This window comes from Fopius arisanus, unplaced genomic scaffold, assembly GCF_000806365.1.
Source record: "Fopius arisanus strain USDA-PBARC FA_bdor unplaced genomic scaffold, ASM80636v1 scaffold00007, whole genome shotgun sequence".
NCBI lineage: Eukaryota > Metazoa > Arthropoda > Insecta > Hymenoptera > Braconidae > Fopius > Fopius arisanus.
The window spans coordinates 469162-488565 of NW_011887746.1; the positions used below are offsets into that span (position 1 = coordinate 469162).

General features: G+C 40.5%; 1 protein-coding gene and 1 long non-coding RNA gene across 7 annotated transcripts in view; one reads left to right on the forward strand and one right to left on the reverse strand.

The window, feature by feature from the left end:
- The window catches only part of LOC105273789 (EF-hand calcium-binding domain-containing protein 1), a 38709-nt gene that overhangs the window by 6619 nt on the left and 12686 nt on the right, over window positions 1–19404 (forward strand). For 2 of the 6 annotated variants that reach the window (XM_011316418.1, XM_011316416.1), the window contains exons 1-3: window positions 3373–3532; window positions 3587–3939; window positions 4001–4261. In XM_011316418.1, the coding sequence (XP_011314720.1) occupies window positions 3406–3532; window positions 3587–3939; window positions 4001–4186 (666 nt within the window). In that variant the 5' untranslated portion in view covers window positions 3373–3405 and the 3' untranslated portion in view covers window positions 4187–4261. Of the gene's footprint in view, window positions 1–3372; window positions 3533–3586; window positions 3940–4000; window positions 4262–4516; window positions 4578–5470; window positions 5536–19404 lie in introns of those variants that run through there. The other 4 variants (XM_011316419.1, XM_011316420.1, XM_011316417.1 and 1 more) reach the window with 4 other exon arrangements.
- Window positions 16360–17432, reverse strand: LOC105273788 (uncharacterized). Its single transcript, XR_892941.1, has 3 exons — window positions 16978–17432; window positions 16512–16772; window positions 16360–16425 (listed from the first exon to the last, which is right to left on the reverse strand). It is a non-coding gene; the product is annotated as an uncharacterized lncRNA (long non-coding RNA).

Below are 19404 nucleotides of genomic sequence, written 5' to 3' on the forward strand. Positions count from 1 at the left end.
CTGGGCACAAAAGCTCGTCTGGAAAAAATCTTTTTATGCAACTTAGTAGAAATAAATAACGGGACAAAAGCGCTGGTTGACCAGCAGGCCTGGTTTATGGATCCCCTGAACAAGGCGAATTGTTATGTAACAACATCATAGTGAGTCGCACGACAAATGTCGAACTAGGGCTCGAACTAAGTGAACCGTGAATTCTGGGCGTTTGTGAGGATTTTATTTTTCCAAGTTGTCTGAGGGACTATTGTCATGGGACACCTTTGGACCTCATGCAGCTCATTGTATCACACCTTTTCGGGAAGATTCATGATCTGCAACTGGAGATCTTGAAATCTTCGACTATTTGGGTGGCGCCTTACAAGAATCCTAATACGAATAAATGTCTTCATCCGTATTGCATTATTGTTCACTCCCTCAAAAAAATGTGAGAATTTCCATTTTCATTTCATTCAAGGTACCAAGATACATCGAGCTCAGGAGATATGGAAATAAAAAATCATCAGGCAGCCTGAAAATAAGCAAAACGATTAACCAACAGCTGAGTCAGAACAATTTCCCCACACCTAGTTCACTCACCTATCATCAATCACTGAAATTTGCGTGTCACTGGTACAAGTAAGGCAGTGCGAAATGGAGTCATTAAGCCGTGAGTTGAAAAACACAGTTGGAGATTAGTGTTTTCACTGGTGATGAATTTAACACACTTTGAATACAACACTACCGTGTCTTGTTACCATCCAACAGGGCAAGACGTTTTTCAATGCAACGCCTAAAGAAACAACCCCAGTATTTACATATCTCGGTAATTAATCAGCCTCAGACGAAAGACTGGGGCACACTGTGATTTCACTGCGGGAATATCCTCATATTTACTTTTCGGTATTTTTTCCCCCATTCCACCATTTTTTCAAATCTACCCTTTGGTAATTAGTCTTCCCAATCATCAGTTGCGGTTGTGCAAGAAAAGTTTCAGCTGGCGTGATGACATGAGCGATCATCTGCGTGACAAAAAATAAAAGTGGAAAAAAAAGCTGAATAAATTTCCGAAGACGAAGAAAATCTGGCACTTGTGCATTATCGGACACATTCATAATTAACACTTGACAGCGAGTAAAATAAGGTAAAAATAGAGTATAAAAATAGTCGGGAATGACTGCTCAACGTTATCAGCTTTCCTATCGCCATATCATCAAAATACATAAGCCATCAACAATCCAGTGGTAAATTAATGCACGAGCATGGGCAGCCATTGGGATTTTGCTAGTGGGCCAATCCATAAATTCTCCATTATCTTCCCATCATATTTATCTAACAAATAATTATTCCTGATAATATTTCAACCCCTCGTCCAATCCTGTCGACGCATGGATGAGAAGATCGAACGATAAAGACCGGACGTCCTGCAGCGTCTTTGTTTATCCTTAAACAACGGCTGGACCGCGATCGTTCAACAAATTTCATTTTTATTTACGGCTCAGCCAACTCTAACCCATTATAAGACAACGTCGGCGCGTGGGTGTTGACGCCAAAGGGAAGGTGTGCAGAGGGGGGTTGAACCGTCATTTATTGTTACTCCCCCCGCGGCTAGAGTGTCCAATACTTACCCCTCCACTATCTTTCACCTCAAACCTTGAGGAATGAGTTTTAAATTGTTTTTTTTTTTTCGGACATTAACTTTTGGGGTAATCAAATCCCAAAGTTATTACTGGTACGGGTTTAGAACAACGCGCGTGCCAGTGGGAGTCCAGTTGAAATTAGAGAAAGAAGTTTCTCATCGTCTCACATCAGCTGTGAAATATAATATGTCTGGGATTCTATTTTGTAATCGTATGAAAAAATCTCGGGAACAAGAGTGACGGGCTGTAAATCAAAAGGCACTTGGCGCCGAATAAATATTCGGGTGATTAATGTGGAGTGATTGTTATTTTTCACGCCGAGTCCGGCATGAATTAGTACAAAACGTGGAGATGATTATTTCTATAAATATTTGAGGTCTATGGGTGGTGTACTTTGCAGTAATTTGCACACTTGCTAGGATTTTTAATGCGTTGGAAATTTCTGCGTATGTGTGAGCCACTGGCATTGCCCTCTTCCTCATAAAATACCACCCAAAGTATCCCTCACTTGCCCACTTATGCGAAACAATGCGGCGGATCCTTCGTCCAACCTGTTTGCTCTTCAACAAAACGCGTACGCCAGTAATTTATCTTTAACCGTGCGTAATGAGTAGGTTGTTAATACACTGGAGTACTCAGGAGAAAGGAGGTTTATGCACTCGATGGGCCAGGGTACCATCTATTAGACCACAGACACAACCATTGTGGCGAAACATTTTATGGAACAGGCGTTTAACAATTATCCCTTCTCAGTTTCAACTCTTTCGACAAGAAGTTATCGGTCCGCCAATTGCCAATAATTTCTCCTCCCGTCCTGCTCCGATTGTAATCAACAAATCTGAATAAAAAATTCTGTGGAAAATATTCTCCAAGCATTACAAACAATTTTATCCCCTCGTATCATCAATTCCCATTGAGAAGTACGAGGTAGCCTTTCTCGAGTGATTTCACCCCCCAATTACAACTGAATTTGGCTGAATAATGCTCCCTCAACAGTCGGCAATACACGAAGCATATAAAATTATTCGAGTGTAACTTTTTATCTTACCGATCTGGACTCGCATGAAATTTGCAACAAAATGCCGTCCAGCCAGGTTTCTGATGATCATATTCGTTGTTAGTGGTTGATTCATATTTTTTTTTTTCAACTCCGAAAAACATTTTCATTCGCAACAGAGTCGTCGAGATCCCCGGGGGCTTTTGTGACGGTTTATTGCGCTCGACCCGGTGAAATGATGTCATTAGATATACTTAGGTGAGACTTTATTGGTCGTTCTTTGTGTGACGTCTCCTGAGAGAAGCGTCAGGAGACGAGACACCGCTCCTTCTGCCACCAACCAACGGTTTTCGTGGTACTTCTCCGAGTTGAACGACAATTCATCGGTTATCACGACATATTATACGACTGAGCCCTTTTATTACCCACTGGTAAACGCATCTTCGTGGTGTTACAGTCGCCGGCTTTTACTACCGTTTTGACTGTCAATGTACCCTCAGGTGTATCGTTTGGTGGGTTAACTACCGCCTGAGGAAGACAAAAATATTTAAACATTCTTCTTCATCCTTTATCTGAGATTATGGCCCACTGGGGCTTATTCAAATGAATCCAAGGAGGGACTTTGGGCGGGTCGAGTGTTTTCGAAAATCCGGGAGTCAAAACTGTTTTATTACCGTATTTTAGAAGGATTAGATGAATAACGTACGCCATTATGACTCCTCCTTTCATTTGTTTAGTTTTTTGTTTTGGTTAATAGTTTTGATTTCAATATTTTAGTGATTTCGTATATTCAAAATGCCCAAACAACAGCCCATTGATTTGCTGAATGACTCGTCGCAGGAGGCTGTCTTCATCAGGAAGAATAGAGTTCTCTTCAAGAAATTGGCGAAGACGACGCATTTCAATCTACAGGAAGTTGAACGTATGTTATCAGCACAAAGAGATTTCGTAATTAATTAATTTGGACTTGTTTAAGAACTGGCGGTTTTGCACAAAAAAATTCGTCAGGCGATGGGTCCAGTAACGATATCAGTCTTCCGGGACATAATGCACTCAGGATTGGACTACACCGAGAACATCCGACACTTGTTGATAGACAGAGTTTTTTCAGTCATTGACACCCGCACTGTATTGCAATTACCCGCAGACCAGTGGATCGAGGGTCTGTCCATAATTCTTCGAGGTACCCTAGATGAGCGCATCAAATTTGCGTACGCAGTTTACGATCAGATGCGAACAAACCGAATAAAAAAAGAGCAGGTGTTTCCGATGATGAGAGGCTGCCTGATCAAGCTGGAGAGCGAAGAGGATCCGGATGAATCAGTCCGGGTATGTCTCGGTGAATCATTGAGATTGTAACGCATTAACCTTAATTTGTCTCGTTAATTAGGATCTGATAGAGATGATGCTGAAGACACTGGACGTTGATCGTGATGGGAGAGTCGATGAAGAGGAGTTCAAGATTATTGTCAAGAGGGATCCACTGTTTTTGGAGTGCATGGGACCGGTATTTCCTTCTAGGGAAGCCCAGCATGCCTTTTTAACGACGTTTACCCATCGATTGGGGGATTTATGAAGAGATAAATATACAGAGGAGCATTCAGGGACTGTGTATTCCCCAGTCAATGGAGTATTCACACCGTTGAGCAAGGTAAATCAGACAGAAGTTATCCGCATTGGACAATCGGGTAATGGTCCATTAAATTTTTGAGCATACCTGTCGATCTGCGTTTACGATTCACCGATTGATGCATTAGTAAATAATCGGTAATGGCCGCGATAACGGATTTAGCGATGCACCAATTGATAATTGCATGTTGTTTTGTAAACACAAGGTGAATACAATCGCATCACTCTTTCAATCCATCATATCCCTCAATAACAATCGCCCCAATGATTCTGAAAGGTAAACAAACCCAGCAGGTCTCCACTCGAACGTGTTACGAAAACATAATGAATGTCTGAGAAAACCTCATCACCCCAGCCCGAACCCAAGTATCAACCGACAACAAATTAAATATCACAATCTGAAAACTCTCGTCAGCTACCCGGCAAATCCTTTACCCCCCCCAATTGTTATCCTCCTACGAGTTTTACCTGGAATTAAATAAATCCCGGGTGAAAGATCAAATCTATACTTGTTTGAAATTGTGAGGATATTGTGTAAAGAGCATAATAACGTGGCTGGAAGGATCCTAGGCATTTGCTTCTTTGTGGGTAGCCGACCGTGATACTCAATGGAACCTCGGGCTTTTTCCAAGATGCCGGTTTACCGATCAACCGGACAAGAATATGTACTGTGCTGTGTCTCAAGAAGGGCACCAGCTGAGAAAACATGCCTGTGGCATGTCGACGACGTGCGTTTTACGCGTGTAACGCCCAACATATATTCACGACTAACGTATGAAGGCATCCAACATTCAGCCAGTATATCCCCAATAGCACCATATGCACATTGCAATTTGTACATACGATCGATTTTTAGTTGCGCATATATCTCTTCACTCGGTAAACTCCAGTGTACCTCAGTTAATGCCAATCATCTTGCTAACATAATCCCTTTATCCATTATTTTTTTTTTTCATTCCTCCTCTGGACTCTTGTTTGCTAAATCCCTTGGAGGTGTACTCAATGAAAATAAACGAGACGGCATGCATTATCCTGGAATAATGCTCCTTACTATGATAGTTCCTCATGTCTTGATAACTCTCACCTCAAATTGGACGATGAGTAGACAGGGCACTGGTGTGTCGGAGGCTTGATACATAAATTATAATCAGTCTCACACCTCGTGCGTTTCCAAATGCCGACGATATATATTTTTTTTAATTCCCATTCCCATGATTATTTCTTCTCTCAGAATGTAAACTACTACGTGATGAAACGCAAAGGCAATTCGATTTGTGTGTGCCCACGCAACCACCTTCAGCATCAAAGGGCTACGCACCGCCGAATCATTTCTTCATTTCTGATTTTTTTTTTTATAACCGAAAAGGATTATGGATGTGGACGGTATCCCACGTGCGCGTGTGCTCTTTGTCATGTGATAATCCCAGAAACGGAGGGAGGAGAAGAAAGCCGAATGTTCCATCACTGAAAATTCAGGTGCCGATTTTTGTCTATTAGCAGAGATATCCAACTTTTTTGGCTGATAATGTTATTCAATTCTGCTGAAAATGAATAGAATAGTAATGAAACGTGAGCGATTCCAAGATCCTTTCAATTATTTTCCAACTTTATTTGTGATTCATATGAGTTGACTTTGCGACTCATCATGCCGTTCACGTATAACTTTGAGTCCCTCTTCAAGAATCACATCCATAAATATGACGCATCTAAAAGCAGGATGGACAACAGGTAGTGGAATTATGAATTCGCCTAGGGAATGCTGGATGAATCCTTGACGCAGGATGTGTATGTTTTCTTGCTGTCAGGCCATATGTGTATTTCCAATGGAACGAGGGAGCAGATAAGGCTTAAAACACTGGAAATAAACATGACACCATTTCTTGTTGAGGACGACATCAGCATTGCCACGCGAGCTAAACAAATGGACTCTGAAAAACCAGTGGTTACGAATTATGTGATTTATGACAGCACTGGGTTGTTCTGAATGATTCCTGGAAGTCAGATGATTACGATTTTTTTCACTGACATGATGGGATAAGTAATCTTTCCAGAATTTCCGACATCTTGTACAAAAGCTATCGCAAAAATACAAGCCCTTGATCCTTGCAGTGACTCATTCCTTTTATACGCGACACAATTTTCGTAGCATCAGGCAAAAATGTATCAGATAACAAAGACTCCTCGACAGTAGATCCCTCAAACAAGGTTTTTACCCTCAAGGAGGATCAGGAAATGAGGAAAAAGGCGATCCGAGATAAGAGAGTCGCCATAAAGTGCTCTGAGGTGTCGTGTTCGTCACAGACATGCGAGACCGAGTTTTCACAACAGGATTAGACAGTGTTCAGGATCTATCGGAGGTCCTCCACTAAATGTGCAGCCATTTTTCACGGATGTCTCGGTTTTTTTCCCTCGTACTCCCCCGCAATTTCTCCCTTTTTTTTTTCCTACGGCTCTTCAGCACCCACTGGACCAGACAGGATTATCCACATCCGGTCATTTTTGTTTAGTATTTTTTTACGAGAAAAAAAAAACATGCGAAGTGCTCTGTTCATTCATCAACGTCATATCGAGTGGTTCATTGATCCATTGTGATTCGTTTGTGAGGGAATTTGAAGGCGAGTGGCTGTTGGAAGAAATCACAAATATTCAAGTACAATTTATTTTTATTCATCCTTAAATAATTGTTGTTATATTTGACGGTGGAATATTGAGGTTTAAGTTTTTACTGAATTGTGAATATCAGAGGTAAAAATATTCCTGCAATTCAAGTATTTGAGAATTGTTACTCGAATGTTTATGATACCTCAAGGGGCATTACCCCTGAAGTATTCACGTACGTTCCGAGGTACACGAAATCCATAAGAATCCAGGAATATAAAAAAAAATACCTCCTTGACCGTAAAACGAGCATGCGAGTTTTACGATTGCATTTTATTGAACTTTAATCCATGATTTCCAACAGTAGTAACGATTACAGTGAATCGACTGGATGGGGACAGCTAAGAGAGAGCACCAGTCAAAGGTTAGTCAGGAAATATGACGGATTAACGGTGACAGTAGTGATTGGAGACTCAAGTCGTTATTATTTCTTTAAAAAAAAGTGGAAAACCCCTCGATATTTTGAACCGGCAATTCCCAAGGCTCCGCATGCAAATTCTCCAGATAAGAAACCCATACCTCGGCATAAATATAATATACATTAATAGGTAATTCCGAGATAACAAGAAAATTGAAATCCAAATGCGAGATAAAATGAACGGGGGAGAGGCAAAAAATCAGCTGAAGCTTTTAAAAGGAAATTCCAGGAATATAAACGGAAAACAACGGAGTCTTCACCTTTGACATTACGAGAAACCCACCAATTATTCCCTTCAGCTACCAGAAAGGCCAGGGTATAAACCTGAAGAGAGAGAAATCGTGCTGGAGACTGACAGTCCACTCTTGGAACGCGCGCCAGTAATTATCCCTATTGCAAAGGGAGGGATTGAAGCTGTCTGTAAGTCAGGGAGTCAGAATTCATAATATTAAACGTACAGAGCTGATCCGAATTTCACGTGAATTATATGCTGTACTTATTTATCATTCCTGATGGCTCCAGTATAAACTTTACGCTATTCGATTATAATTCAATTCCAAGTTTCGCTTGTGTGTTTAATCTCGTGTTAACCGCAACTGATTAGAATATCGAGATTAATAATTATTCTGCAAATTCTTCCCAACTTTTTATCTCATAATTTATTATTCAATATTGACATCAACCTCATTCTGCCACGAGGAAATTTCACGATAATTGTAACAAAAAATTTATGAGAAAAAATGGTTCATTGTGACTTGCTCTCCCTCAAAGAGTCATACTTTCACCGTTTGGTGCAGAGGTCGGTTATTGCACAAAATGATGCCAATAACAATAATTATTGTTTGAAGTATATCTCCGTTGGATCCATAACCCGCTGGCCCCTGTACCACTTTCTTTCTTGAGACAAGAGTCTAATTGGCCCTCGACCTCGGGGCAGCTGACCAAAAAATTTATACAGCCCATTCGAACTTGCAGATGCAACTTGGAAAAAAAGGAAGATAATTCAAAAATGAAAAATAACAATTTTTTTTTTTCAATCTGAGCGCGGGGCATTGCAACTGGACAGAGTGCTGCATGGAAAGTGTAATTTTTCATTTTAACGAGCGATGACCATTAACTCATCGCAACTCATCGCAACACACCTTTTCTTTTATGTTACCGGTTCGATGTAGAGCCGTCGATGAATGCATATGGGTTCACCCTTTGAACAGCACTGGTTACACCTCCTTCGGGGCTCATTTTCGTTACCCTTTTTCCTTTTAAAAGCCCGTGCTAATGGTCACTATTTGCATATCAATCAGAATTTGCCGGACTTCATACCCTTTTTGCACAAAAAATTGAGCATTCGACTGAATCACTGGCTGACGATATTTATTCAGTTTTCAACAGATTTTCAACCCAACGGAAATAATGGCACATCTTCTTTAATCTCTCGGTACCTTCAAATATCGATCGTGGATGTTCAAGATGCGCCGTAATTCCAGGAACGAAAATTTATTTAGGGAAATTCACGTTATCCCAATGTGCACGTGATGCTACCACTAACTTGCGGAAGGATGCACCTCAAACATCATTTATCCTGGAAAATGGTTATATTCCCCGAGAGCAGATGTCACACAGCCCGTGCAGTCGTTAGTATCCCATTATGCCAGTATCGTCACGCATTTTAGAAAGAAAAAAATCACCATTTTCATATTTTGAGTGAAAATAAGGAGTGAATAACGCCCCAGCACTTTGACAATGAATAAAACCGCGTGTCATCTTGACTGACGTTTTTCCACTGAAAAATGGTTAATTTCCATGGCCTCGTGGAATACCAAGACCATTTTTTTCCCATCTTTTTAAGTGGCAATGCCAGACTCAAGTCAAATTTTCGTCTTAGTCATGTGAATGATTGAGTGACACAATTAAATATGGAGAAATTAGGAATTTATTTGGGAGGCCGTAGAAGAGGAAGTGCTTGCCCATTAATTTGCAATTTACATGGAGGATGAAATGAAAAAATTATTTCCATTAAAGATGCCGTCGTGAATGGATCCTATTGATGCCAGAAACGACTTAGGTCTTGTGGGCATTAACACTTGACCCATCGAAACGTGAAAGCATCGAGGGTCTATCACAAATGAATGAAAAAATGGGGTTCGATTATCGGAAGATATGCGCTGCTGGTTATATTCAATAGAATTGATGGAGGAAGAAAGATGAGTGGAATACACTTATGGCTACAGGTTAAAGAGGGACATCATTAAGGGCCGATTAAGCCATACCGCGTAATGATACAGGGTTTATATGCGGTATGCGAGAATTACATGATTACAATATGTGCCGAGGCTCTTTCATTTTTTTTACAGAGTAACACTCATTACTTAACCGTCATTATTTACGCGACTTTGCGCCGATCGGGTACTTACGAGGGTAAATTATGAGGTCGAGCCAATATCCGGGACAAAAGATGAGATGTGGGGAAGGGTTCCCAGGGTTCAATGAAGTTGTGGAGTTATTTTTCTTTTTAGATGATTCATTAGAATGGGTCTTGAGAAATTTCAGTGTTTTTTCGGCGTTTTTAGAGTTTTTTTTTACATTTGCGCTGAGGAGTGGTAAATCAGAACAACTGCATTTTTTTCGACGCCAGTATTTAGCGAATATCTCGCGATCGGAGGGAGATAGCGATATTTTTAAAAATATATTTTTTGTAGGGAATAGTGAGAACTACAAAAAAGGTGGATAGGAAAATTTCGATATTTTTGGTTAATCTTGAGATATGGGGGAGAAATTCATCTTGGGAAAATGTGCACTTATACTGGTTTACCACTTTATTATTCAATAAATAAAAAAGAAAGACTGCAAGGTCTTAATTAATCATAATTAAGATTTTAAGGACAAAATATACTGGAGGGAAGTATTTCAGTGATTTTTAAAATGAAATTTCCCAGCGAAATTTCCGATGATTTGATCAGTTCAATCTCAGTGCAAGATGCTGTATCAACACAGCCTCACACGATGATTGAGTTCAATCTCAAGTTATTTTATCAAGATAACTACCCCGGTAATCTGACTTAATCCAAAAATATCCGTTGGATCATGCGCTCGGGACACCGACTGGGTTTTCACAATTTAAATTCCACCCCAATTTTTATTTGACCAAAAATTTGCTGTTTTTACACCGGATCGGCTGGACTTGAAGTCAGCAATTACTTGGTACCTTGGTCGGTAAGTCGAGGCGGGACGACCCTTTGACCCCCTTGGATTCCGTACAGAGGCTGGTGAGCGCCCAAGTAATCACGTGCTCTACCGTATACTCTGCAATGTTATAATACGAGCTATCACGTTTTATCCTCATCCTCCATTTTTTACCCCTCGCAGAAGATGGAATGTATAATTTAAAACGAAAAATGAAAAGTAGACGAGAGAAAAGTGACTTTTGAGAATTGATAAAACGTAATAACTTCTCTATCATAAAAAAAAGAATTGAATTGTCTGCCTCTATTAACTGCAGCTCATAAAATCAAAAACCATCAACATTTCATAATGCACACACTATAAATTTACATGACTAATTGGCAAGTCCTCAAGCGAGCCAACAAAATAGGTCATATTAACGTCAATCGTGAAAGCGAGAGAAACATTTTTGGTAATAATCGTAAAACGGTTCGAAGGTACTTCTTCAGAGTGATATGTATCCGTTCGGGAGTTCAACCACCATTAAGTTGGATGTGTAACTTGCATAATGCCAGAGTAAAAAAGCAAAATGTTGGGATGAGCTTCGTCGTTTAGTATTGAAAGAAATACACCGAACGATCATTCTGGCGATATATTCTTGGGTATCTCGTTTTCTTTTTTCACATTAGCCTGGGATGACTTCCTTATGGCTGAAGAACCACACATGCAAATAAAAATCATTTGATTTATGAATAATAACATTGGAATTAAAATCATTTACAAAAATACTCATCTTGCTGGGGTTTTACGGTCTCGGGAGTAAAATAGATCACACACTTGATGGAAAACAAAAATTTAACAACAATTCAATTGCTCCGTTTATAAGCGAAACAGCTGTCCCGCCAGCATTCATATAATATTTTTCCCTTCAATTTTATCCCATAAAAGAACGCAATCGACCGTGAGTCTATAGCTGTGGAATATTTTTTACTATTCTGAAGGTTAAGAATATTTTTCTGTTGACGTAGGACATGACACGTGACAGGGGACATGATATTTCGTAAAACTCAATCTACCATATCGTGAAATTATGATCTTTAAATGGTATTTGTGTTTGACGTAGAGAATAGAATTCCATTCTGTCATCTCAATGGCACAGGCTATGAAGTAGATATTTATGAAATGTTTTGAAGGACAGACTGTGCTCAACATAGTGGAAATAATTGAAAATTGTTAACAGAGAATGAACCCACGGTTGTGTATCGAAAATAATTGTAGTGCAAGAGGTCAATTGTTGCTTTATTTACTCAAAAAATTATTTAAAAAATTCGGCATTTGGGAAGCAATAAAAATTCAATTTACGTTCGTTACATATGCATGAAATAATCGTCCGCACAGGTATATTGAAATCACCAGAATTTATTCATTTCAATTAATGCAACACAGAAATCCAATTGGAATATATAGTAACGTCTATAAAATAAAATGAAAGTCGGATGAATAAATTCATACAAATTTATACGAGTGAAATACAATTTTTCCACTGTCCACGGACTCGGATAAATATTGCCGGAATAAAAAAAATGTCGTAAAAATATCCGGCGTGTGAACCACCGAATGAAAAATATTATTTTAGAGCGATGAAGTGAAAAATTCAAGAAATCGTGTGAAAATAAAATATTGATTTACAATCGTTTTTCAATGCATATTAAATTCATATCGACCGTGTAATCGTGCAAATGTTCGCGCCCACTTTATGGGAAAGTACAATTGGAAAGTTTGAAACAAGGATGGTAAATTATGGTAGTATGAGGGCAAGGCAGTTTGCATGGTGCTCTCATCGATCACGGTTTATATTTTGGCGGTGGCGAACAATCAATTATGGTTCGGGGCAATGATACGAGAGTTGTGTACGTGTACATCGGTCATTTTCCACGTGCTCCGTCATTACCATCAAATTCGACCTCGTTCAACTTCCTCATCCCACTTGGCTCCCTTTTTTCCTCCAAATTATTTCGAGTTATAATTTTTTCATGAAAATTTACCCGGTACATTGTACCGTGTTCAAGTAATTCTTTTTCCGAGCCGCAATGAATTGTCTAATCAAAAAGTACCTGAAAGAGACCTCACGTGTGAGGTCTTGGGGTCAGGGAAAAATAATAGGGTGAATAATCCGGTCAACTTTAGCGGGATATACCAATATATCCGTGAGTTGTTTCTCGAGAGGTCAGCAATAAGCCTTCCCCCACATCTCCGAGAGCAATAACAACCGTATCATCCCGGCATTCCCATTACGATATTATAAATCACGAGGAAGTCTTGATGTACCCCTTCTCGATTTTTTTATTGGTCCCCTTTTATCTGTCTCACGTGGGAGGTAAAGCGGTGCACTGTGATGCTGAAAAAAAACGTGATAAAAAGTAGAATCAGAAATTTGTAAAGATTTGAAGTAACCGAGAAAATACGGCACCTCTTCGGGGATATTTAAACGCCCAGCGAGATGCATAACGAAGCGTTACATCCGGGACTAATGTAATTTCGTAGTGAATTAGAGACAATTCGACTCGAACACCTGTGGAGATCCTTTGATCGGGATGAGCTCAGACCCTCATTCATCCGAGAATATTTTAATGATCTGCGGTGATAGCCATTTCATTGCCGATGAATTGAAAAAAAAGATATCGATTAAAATAGAGATTTTGTTAATTTGGGAGGGATTTCCCGATAGGTTTTTTACCTTCTCATAAATTATTTACAATATGTAGGGGATATTATGATGTTGGTAGCCACATCACGCGCCACCTGAAATTATCAGCTATAAAATTTTAATCAATTCAAGGCATATCGTCTCACTGCCCTAATTGCTGATTAATTTCAGACACTGATGAATAAAAAATATAATATCAGTGCAGCAACATTTGAATACGATGGAATTGGAACTGAGATTTACAATACTTCAAAATAACCCCATAAAAGTTCAATCATCATAAAATAGCGATTTTAATAGGGCATAAAATTCAGTTAAACTTTGTTTATCTGACTTGGCTCTCTCACGTTGTTCTCCAGCCTAGAGTTCCCAGCGATTGTTTGTAGAAAAAATCAAATAGAGGGAGGGGAGAATAATAAAACATTTTTCCCTTTCAACTTCATGGGTGCAATAAATTTTATTACTCGATATAAAATAATATAAAATTTACGCCGAATGAATCATGACCATTTACTAAGTAATCCTGCAGCCATTTAAAAGGTAAAAAATTGAGGCGCGAGGTATCGGTGAATTGCGCAAAATTTTAAATACCCGGTGGTGTAAAGATGTACGTGGGCGAGAGGAAAAGCCAAACATTCGTCCATCTGATGTATCTTGTCACAGGGGGTCATGCAGGTGCATGGGTACTCAAAGGTCGTACTTGCACGCCCACTGGTACCCTGTAAGCCTCTCTCCGTATGTAGCATAAACGGGTACGAAGCTTCCAATCTCCGTGTCAAAGGCTAATGAAATCCCGTGTACAAGTCGACGATGCTTCTGCCGCCCACTATGAATAATCATTCGAGAAATGGACTATTAAAAAATTTATTCAAATTGAATCATTAAGTATTCGGTGCCTCCCCGACAGTTCAATTCTCCTCGATATCATGGGTTCCCATGATTATTTTTCTTTTCTCTCAGCTACTTGATGGGACCGAATCGAATAATTATATCTTTCCCACGACCACCGGCGTCGATAGATGTTTTTCGACACCTCGCGAGACTTTCGAAAACACTTGGGATTGTCCGCGAGATGGGAAGAGAGGGAACAACAATACCAGGCGCGGCAATGAGAGGTTTAGAGGCCTGATGGAAAGGCGTGGTGAATCCACTCTTGACCTATTCTTTCGCGTCATCGTCTATTACCCCAGTAGAAAAAAATGAAATGGCCCACTGAAACGTAGACCGAATTCAAATCAATTCATCCATTAAAACGAAATTCGGATTCAGATGTCAGGGGTTGTTTTTTTTGTCAATTTTGAAATATCCGGATATTTTACTCCGCAGAAGCGTATCGTCGGTTTGTGAAATTAGAGAGCGACAAAACAATAGCTGCGTAAATTGAGGGTTGTAAATGGTACATTAACTCTAGCTGATTACCAGATGAATTACCACCGCCAACTTTCCAATTTCCCGCTATGCGTCACCTCAGCTTTCCCACGCCTTTCATTCAGTGAAACATGTGCCAGAGGGGTCGCTAAATGTGATAGCTATCGGCGCTTACGAATCACCAGTTAGAAGATCCATTGCGCATTGACCGAACATCAGCCGCTTGTCCTGGTGCGCCACCTGTGCTTCAATCCTCTTCCGAGAACTAGCAGAACAGCACGCGTCGCTGATTTTCTCATTCTCCTCCCACCCCATCTACAACACGAAATGCCATCATTGGAAGATACCTCCGACACGCCAGACGATGGGGCTTTATCGACCAGGAGTATCGCGGTTAATTTATCGGCCATCGTCTCTGTATTGATGTTACGCCTCGACTCGTGGATTAGAGAACGTGAAATCATGCGAGTGTGTAACCATATCCCAAAGAACATCACCAATCAAGCCAAACAAACTCGCTGATCGATGTTGTGATGGATAACAACATTAAGGTACGCGCACAACTCTTAGAGCAGTGGAAATTATCATTAAATTCAACGGGTTGCTCTATAGTATCAAAGTATCCTTTCAATAAAAAATGATACACCTAAATGAAGTTGCCAAAAGTAAGATTTCTGTTAAAACTCATTCTTCATTGATCAATTGACTGTCTTGAGTATTTACAATTTTAATCCTCAACTTCTTTGTTACCGCATCAGAAGTTCTGCAGGCGTCACTCCAGAGGACGCCGTACTCCCATTCCCCAATGCACCATTGGGTACGACATCGTTTATCTCAACCTGAGGGGGTTCGAACGATTCTTTGCGCGAAAGTCCCGGATTTATTATCCAATTACATCGATTTCAAACGGGACAAACGAGGTTGCCGAGTGCCAGATGTCAGTTTGTGGTGCTGCGCGAGGTGTTACACTTGCCACTCACGCGATATATATTTAAATGTAATATGTGCAAAGCAGATTTTAAAAGCCATCTCTTTAGAGAACACGTTCCTCGCAAAATTATATTTTTTCAAATGGTTCAAGATAAAATTGAGGGGAATGCATTCTAACAAGCGCTCGGCACTTTCCTCTTAAATGCTTGAGACTTGATGGTCACGCAGAGCATCTGTCGAAGAATGCTCCATAAAATCACGTCTCAATCAGTGGATTTAGCATTCCAAAGTGGTATAAAGAAGATAAACTTCATGGGCTATTTATTGCCACAATATTTTACCAGAGGCGCTATTTCTATTCCAACAGAAGCAAAAATTCACCCTGAGCTTGCTCAAGGTCTCTGCCACAGGTGCAAAAATTCGTATAATCTTCATCGATATTTAGCCGACGGGTTTCTTAAGACCATTATGATATTGGAAACGGCCATATCTCTCTGGAATCAAAAGACGCGATACTCGACGCCCAGAGGTACGATGAAAGAGTGTTTCATTCCATTGGCCCGCCTGGGGTTTATACTCAACCACGAGATAAAAAGAAATATCGCCAGCGTTAGTTGGCTACCCTATGCATACAGAATGACTGCTACCAGTGAAAGTAAAACCATCTCGAGGTCTTGCAGAGTGGAAAAAAGGAGAGGAGCCCAATGGGACTTTGGAGAATTTATTGTATGAGCTAATTTAACACTGGTTGATGTATGAACCAACAGGGAGGTTAAAAGAGACCGCTGATAATCGTTCCATCTTTTTGTGAGACATATATTTTTATTCTCAACGAAATTCTTCAGTTATTCTCATTGAGAATCTCTCAATATTTGACGCTCAAGACCATGCAATGGTAATCGATTGTCAGAATTCCGTGTGACAATGCACTCCAGCGTCTCGAGTTCTGCAACACCAATTGACAATGGTAATGCAAAATTTAAATGGAAAATTCAAGACACGTTTGCATTGTTGAAGTGAATCCAAACTTACCGAGGCAGATGCACAGTTGCCCAGTGGATTCCATGGGCAACAGAGTAACCGTAACATTGCATAATTGCTCGGTAGTCCAAGAGCCTCGACGATACCACCAAAATGCCCCTTTACCCAGTTACGTATAGATAGAGAGGTCTCTCCTATTGGAGTGCACTGTAAATTTTCCAGTTGCCCGAGTTGTTGCACAGGGTGCAATTAGTTGGAACTCGAGAAATTCGTTAAACTGTGGCTGGACCAGCTGTTTGAAATTCATCAGCCCTGAAAAAGCACCAAACTTGGAAATATTTTCTTTCACCACTATGAATACCTCCAAAGTTGGGTGAGTGAACTCGACAAAATATTCATAGCAGGAAGTGAAGATTGAAATGAAAAACTAACGAGCCACCGTACACTCCCTATTGTCAGGTTATATCGATATAACCAGTAGAGAGTCATAAATTTAAGATTTCAAATGTGAACTCACCGTTCTCGAGTTGTTAAAATTTCACTTGTTTACATTGACTCTGGCATGTAGGAAGCCTAACACACTCAAAACACTGTATACAAGTTTGTATTAACCGACGGAAAGTTCGCTTGCTCTCGTATGTGTGCACATTGGTAAGCACATCGGAAATCCCTCTTTCAGGGTGGGTTGCAGAAGAAGAGAGAAGCTATCAACGTAAATCAATAACGGGAGCACTTGGACGTCTTATAGGCCAGCTGCTGGGCTGTTACTTCTCTCTCCATCAAGTACTTGCTTTAGTAGCTTCTTGTACTCACATTCCAACGACTATTGGAATACCTCTTTTTTTTTCTTTATTAACTTTTACGACGAATCACACTGATGACGTTGTAAATATACTTTTCACGAGATGCAGCATTTGCAAGTGAGTTTTAATGGTGGAGATAAAAAAAAGTTTTATGAAAATTTTTCATCACCACCTTGGAGAACTTCTCTTACGAGGAAAAATATTCAAATTGAATAACCACATCAGCCCAGTATATTAGGTGAAGTAGACGAGAGGAGGGGAAAAAATATTGACCAAGTGGTTATAGTTTCTCACGCGGTGAGGCGTGCTAAAGTACCTGAGAGAGATATCTGTAAAAATGATTCCACATCGGCGGTCTTGGCAGGCCGCGATAAATTCTATCTCGACTGTTCACCAGCAGCAATCATAACTCGTGATAAAATACGAGGCATCTATATCCACAATATCCTTTTTTCACCCACCCTTGTTCATTTCCTCGCCTCTTATCTTCAATTTTAACCGGGCATCGTTGCTAACTTCACCGCGTGAAGTCTCAAACAGCATCAGGGTTAACAGGTTTCTTTTTCACTGCAAAAATTCATCCTCATTATTTCTCCCCACCCATCCGCATAAAAGTTTTTTGCAGCCATTCAAAAAGTCTGGACAGGAGTTGTCAGAGTGGAGATGCACTTTTTACCAAGAAGCCAGTGAAAAGTTGATTTACGTACAGCCAGGGGTATTTTTTTATCACGATCTCAACACTCGCATAGATATCATTGGCATGACGACAAAGTCGTTTCTTTCTCTCTGATGGAGTTACAGGGTTTTCGCTGAAATCAATGTTACGCATGTATGAAACAGGAGTGTCACATAAACCATTGAAGTCTCGTGTAATGATATGGAATTACCGTGTTACCTCGGCCCACCACTTTGCCGGGTGGTGTTTGAAGCCGACATTATACGACACGGCATCATGGCGCCACGCAGCGGTAGCGTCATTGAATTACAGCCCTAACTCCCACCATTTATGCGTCACTGTGTGAGATTTAACATCATATACTTAATCGGGTTTTGGTGATGGAGATTCTTGCGACCGTGTGGAGTTGAAAAGAGAGAGAGAGAGAGAGAGAGAGACAGGATCTGAGGTGTTGCTTGAATGTTTGATACAAGTGTGGGTGGATGGTTTAGTGTCTCGGGTCTGGTTCGCGATGCCGCTGTTGAGGATGAAGAGAAGGATAGGTGGAGAGGGGCCCCGAAGGGCCGGAGTGGATCGCCGGTAGGTGGAAGAAAGACAGTGAGAGATGAAGCAGGCAGTGGAGGCTTAATTAATGAGACGTATGCGACAGCTGCAGATACCAAGATGCATTGTAAATAAACTGAGGCCATTGGAAAAACTATTGTCCTCCCTTGTGAGATTTATATCCGTTCCAATTACCCTCATGCTGGCTCCTGCAGAATTACAGTTTTTTTTAACTCGGTCAAACGATTGAATTTCGACTCATTGTTTGAATGAGATTTGTTTCAGACGATTCCGTAAATCGATAATCAGACAGTGTCCTTTGATGGTGGATCGAGAGGTGGGACAACAGATGTCCATCGCGAATCCTAAAAGCCAGAACTCGTAAAATTCACCCACACAGTGTGGAGAAAATGGTGGAGGCCAGCCCTTGGTTGAGGCTTCGTTACTCACCAGAAACCCATTACTCAATGATTTATCGGACCCCCGGCCCAATGAATATTGCGCAATGCTTATTATTGAGAATATGTATTCCATGATACATATGCAGCCATCATTGCATATTCAGGATGCGTTATACACGTGCATCGTTGAACCTCATCCGTGATATATAACCGACGAGTGAATTCGAATGAACAAAATGGTGAATTGAATGAAAAAATAAACGATGAGGAGGAGGGAAGATGAGACAAAATCCCTCGAGTGGCACTCTTCACGACGATTCGGAGTAATGACAGACCGTTTGTCTTTCCTCGACGCCCGAAGGCGGGTGTTTCGGCCCAAGGAGTTGTTGACGAATCGTCCGATGCATCATTGTCACAAGAGGGGTGGCTGAAAGAAACTAAGAAGCGAGGGAATACAGTGGGTTGAGGTAGCCGCCAAACTCGATAATTAATTCTGAAACTCGTCCAAAAGGCATTTTGAA